The 3696-nt window shown below is 40.4% G+C and overlaps 1 protein-coding gene across 1 annotated transcript; it reads left to right on the plus strand.

Annotated features, from left to right (window-relative positions):
- Positions 1-1656: 1656 nt before the first annotated feature.
- Positions 1657-3265, plus strand: LOC131284879 (vascular endothelial growth factor receptor 1-like). Its single transcript, XM_058313738.1, has 3 exons — positions 1657-1981; positions 2082-2513; positions 2583-3265. Exons 1-3 carry the CDS (start codon positions 1657-1659, stop codon positions 3263-3265), a joined length of 1440 nt encoding a protein of 479 aa, XP_058169721.1.
- The last annotated feature ends 431 nt before the right edge of the window (positions 3266-3696 follow it).

A 3696-nucleotide genomic window follows, 5' to 3' on the forward strand; every position in this document is an offset into this window, starting at 1 on the left:
GAAAGTCTAACCTTCCAGTCCGGGGATCACGAAAATAAGTTTTTGTATCCTACGCTCACAACTGCACTGTGAGACAGGTGAAAGGATGTTGGATGTCCTGTACCTCGTAAACTCCAATGGCCCACGCGGGTCTAGTGCGAGTTTTCCCACGGCCCTCGTGACCGGCATTTTCAAAGGGTTATAACATACACCATGACCTTTTCCCTGTCTTGGTCACGTTGATGCTGATGAATTTACAATCCCCCCATGCCGAGGATAATGATCTTGATAAGAGGAAGTCTTTTCCTCATTTTGAATGCACTGTTGAGCTTACGTAAGCCGTTTTTTTTTGTTTTTTTTTGTATCCTCTACTTTTGCTGTGTTTGTATTTTGCTTCCGGGTGCTTATTTACGTTTCAAACTCCACATGATTGCACGTGCTGCTGCATAAGATGTCTCATTTTATGTGGACAGTTTCGTGCCCGGAGTGAGCGTTCTGAAATATGATTTTACCCACGGGGGATCATATGCAGTACAAATGCTGGTTAGTTGGCGCACAAACGCTGTTAGTGTTGCAGTCAACCACTGTTGATGATTTATTCGGCTAGAGTGAGTTGTTTCTATCGTAAGCTAGCTGTATTGCGCTCGATTAGACCATGCACGTTCATGCGTTCATTAGAAATGTAAATGTTTTAACGCGTTGTCCCGTTTCGTGTTCTTTACACGAATATTAAAATGAAAATTAAATTTAACAATTGTTTTTTGCATCTTAACACAAGTTTTTGGTTATGAGTTTGTTCAGTCACACAAAAACACAGCTTACTTCATCATTTTGATAATAATAGTAGTGCTAACAATTGAAACCAGCAGAGCAAAGTCCATATCAACCGTGAGTCAACTTATTCATAAATACTAAGCAGCTCTGTTTTTTGCAAATCATGAATCTGTTTGTTTGCATGTTTACCCAAACAGCTAAAAGAAGGTAGTAAAATGAAACTACCACTACCTCGTTACTATGTGAATTATGAAACATAGCCAAAGATGCAATCATTGAACAACAAAACCGTTCCTACACAACAAGATTGGTCATTCAGTATTGAACTACAGTTTGTTGCGAGAAGATCTGTCTTTGCCATGTGTAACGAATGTTTTTGAGAAAAGTTAAAAAATCTGTTTGTTTCGAAAGTAAAACTTTGCGGTGATGGCTAACTTTTTGATCATTCGTTTTATTTCGACGCTCTCCGTTTTTGTTATCGGTAAGAAGATTTCAAATTAAAAATCGTTTATTGAAATGTAAAAATCAGTTTTATATTTTCGTCCAGTTCTATCGCTTCAAAAAAAAGCAGACCCTATTGATCCTCAAATAAAGTCGGAAAAGGAATCCGTTAATTTTCTCTGTCGTAGACACAATAAACCCCAAAAATCTAATATCCACTGGTACCACCAACGCTACAGCAACATGAATCAAACGGTTTGTTTTACGCTAGCTTTTATAGTAGATTAATAACAAGCAATAATTAATGCTATTTCATCGCAGGAAATATTCGACAATAGTCGTTTTACGAAAAAAAACGATACCTTAGTGATTGAACCTGCCTATCACAGGGATGCTGGCTTGTACAATTGTTCGTGGGTCAACAGAAGGAACAAAACGGAGTATAAATTATTTTTCTTAGTCATGGTGAGCATTGCGCTCGGGGACCAGGGAAAGTTCGTGCCGAACAAAAACTACCCCTCGGGAGAGCTGAACGTTACCGAGGGAGGAGAGTTTTCACTCCAAGTCAACCATGGCCAGTTTGACCTTGACGTGAGCATAGTGCACGAAAGTAACACATCGTTTTGTGACTTTTTCAACGGTCACGGTCATTGCCGACAGCGTGACACTAATCAATCAGTGTTTTTCACAATAACGTCATTACTGGTGGGTGGTGGAGGCCGGTTTATCATACGCGTTAATGTGACTGGCGTTATTAGCTCTTATCAGCTCAACATTGTTGTCCACAGTAAGTGCTTCAATTCTGTTTTTTTGGCAGAAGTGCATGAATGATAAATTTTTGTACAAACAACGTGATTATTACTCAATATATTTTTTTAATTTTTCAGAATTGAGATCAGAAGATTTCACCGCGTACTTGCTGCACAAGATAGCAATAGCATCAGTTATCATCATAGCAATCGGTTGCATACTCATAAGTAAGTGTTCAGGATCAGTGCGAACCGTAACGGTGGAACAAGATGAGTTCCTTATTGATGACGACCGACACCTCATACCACTGGATTATGAGTTTTCCAAAGAAAAGCTGACCATGGGAAACCTGATCGGAGAGGGAACATTTGAAACCGTGTTTATGGCGCAGGCCGAAAACATCCTACTACTTGAACCATCAACAACCGTCGCAGTGAAAATGACGAAAAGAACAATAGGAGATGCTGTGCTGCACATGCTGCTTTCGGATCTGACGGTGCTGATTGAAGTTGGGCACCATTTGAACATTGTTAATTTTTTTGGAGCCGTTACCAGTGAAATCAAAAAGAGTAAGTAGCTGAGAAGGAAGGGACCGCTTTGGTTGGTCAGGTATACAATATATAAAGTATTTATTTCAGGAGAGCTAATGATCATCTACGAATTCTGTGAACACGGTAACATTGAAAGCTTTTTGAGAAACAACGTAGAAGGGTTCGTTCACTGTCATAACTTGGTTGGTTCCGAGTCCAAATCGTCGCTAAAGTCGAACCAAAGGCGCACCACAATTGGCAAACCAAGGGTGTTCAACACCAATCACCTCATCCACTGGGCGGTTCAAGTCGCAGATGGCATGGCGTATCTGGCATCCAAACACGTGCTACACGGTGACTTGGCGGCGCGAAACATACTTCTGACCAACAAATATGTGGCTAAAATCAGCGACTTTGGGGTGATGCGAAACGTACAGCTAAGAAATTTTTACCAGAAACATCCCACCATCGATCGTTTCAAGTGGTTCGCCCTCGAGACTATTGCCGATCAAGTATTTAGCACCAAATCGGACGTTTGGGCCTACGGTGTGTTCCTGTGGGAGCTATTCTCACTAGGATCGATACCGTACGACGAAGTTGATAAAGAAAAGGTTTTGGCCGCAATGCTCTGCGGAGGCTTCCGTATGGAGCGACCGAAATACTCGGACGAGGCAATGTACGGACGCATGCTGCTATGTTGGAACGCGAATCCCAAGTTGAGGCCCACGTTTGAGACACTGTCAGAGGAACTTAAGACCCTTCTTCCGGTAAATATCCGAAGTGTGAATTGAGGGATGGCGGGTTTGTTGTTAAACAGTTTCTTCTTTATAACAACCGTGCTGCAAGATATTCAGCACATTAATCCTATATTAATCCTATATATCCGATATTGATAGTGAGAAACAAAACGGTAGTTTAGTATTATCCAAAAGTATGTTGCTGGGGAGTCACCTGTATCCTAAGTTTGATGAAATATAGTTATTCGAAAATTAAATTCAATCTTCTTGGTCATTTCTAAATAAGCTTTTCACTTGTTTAAACATTATTCTAGTTAACGGGAACTCAGGATCATTATTAAATTACATTTAAAAAAAATAACGAAAGGCATTTTGTGCACTCTGTGTAATGCCCCACAAATTCCAAGGCCATAAACATGAACTTTCCATCAAAAATATGAATAATAAACAAATTCTCCCGATTAATCCCCTTTCCATCTGCCACC

Source organism: Anopheles ziemanni, chromosome 3, assembly GCF_943734765.1.
Source record: "Anopheles ziemanni chromosome 3, idAnoZiCoDA_A2_x.2, whole genome shotgun sequence".
Taxonomy (NCBI): domain Eukaryota; kingdom Metazoa; phylum Arthropoda; class Insecta; order Diptera; family Culicidae; genus Anopheles; species Anopheles ziemanni.

Excerpts from the sequence above, each read along its gene's own strand:
- LOC131284879 (XM_058313738.1), top strand. The coding sequence starts at position 1,657 with ATGGTGAGCATTGCGCTCGGGGACCAGGGAAAGTTCGTGCCGAACAAA. Across the intron at positions 1,982-2,081 it reads GCTCAACATTGTTGTCCACA|AATTGAGATCAGAAGATTTC; the intron begins GTAAGTGCTTCA and ends TTAATTTTTCAG. Across the intron at positions 2,514-2,582 it reads TACCAGTGAAATCAAAAAGA|GAGAGCTAATGATCATCTAC; the intron begins GTAAGTAGCTGA and ends TATTTATTTCAG.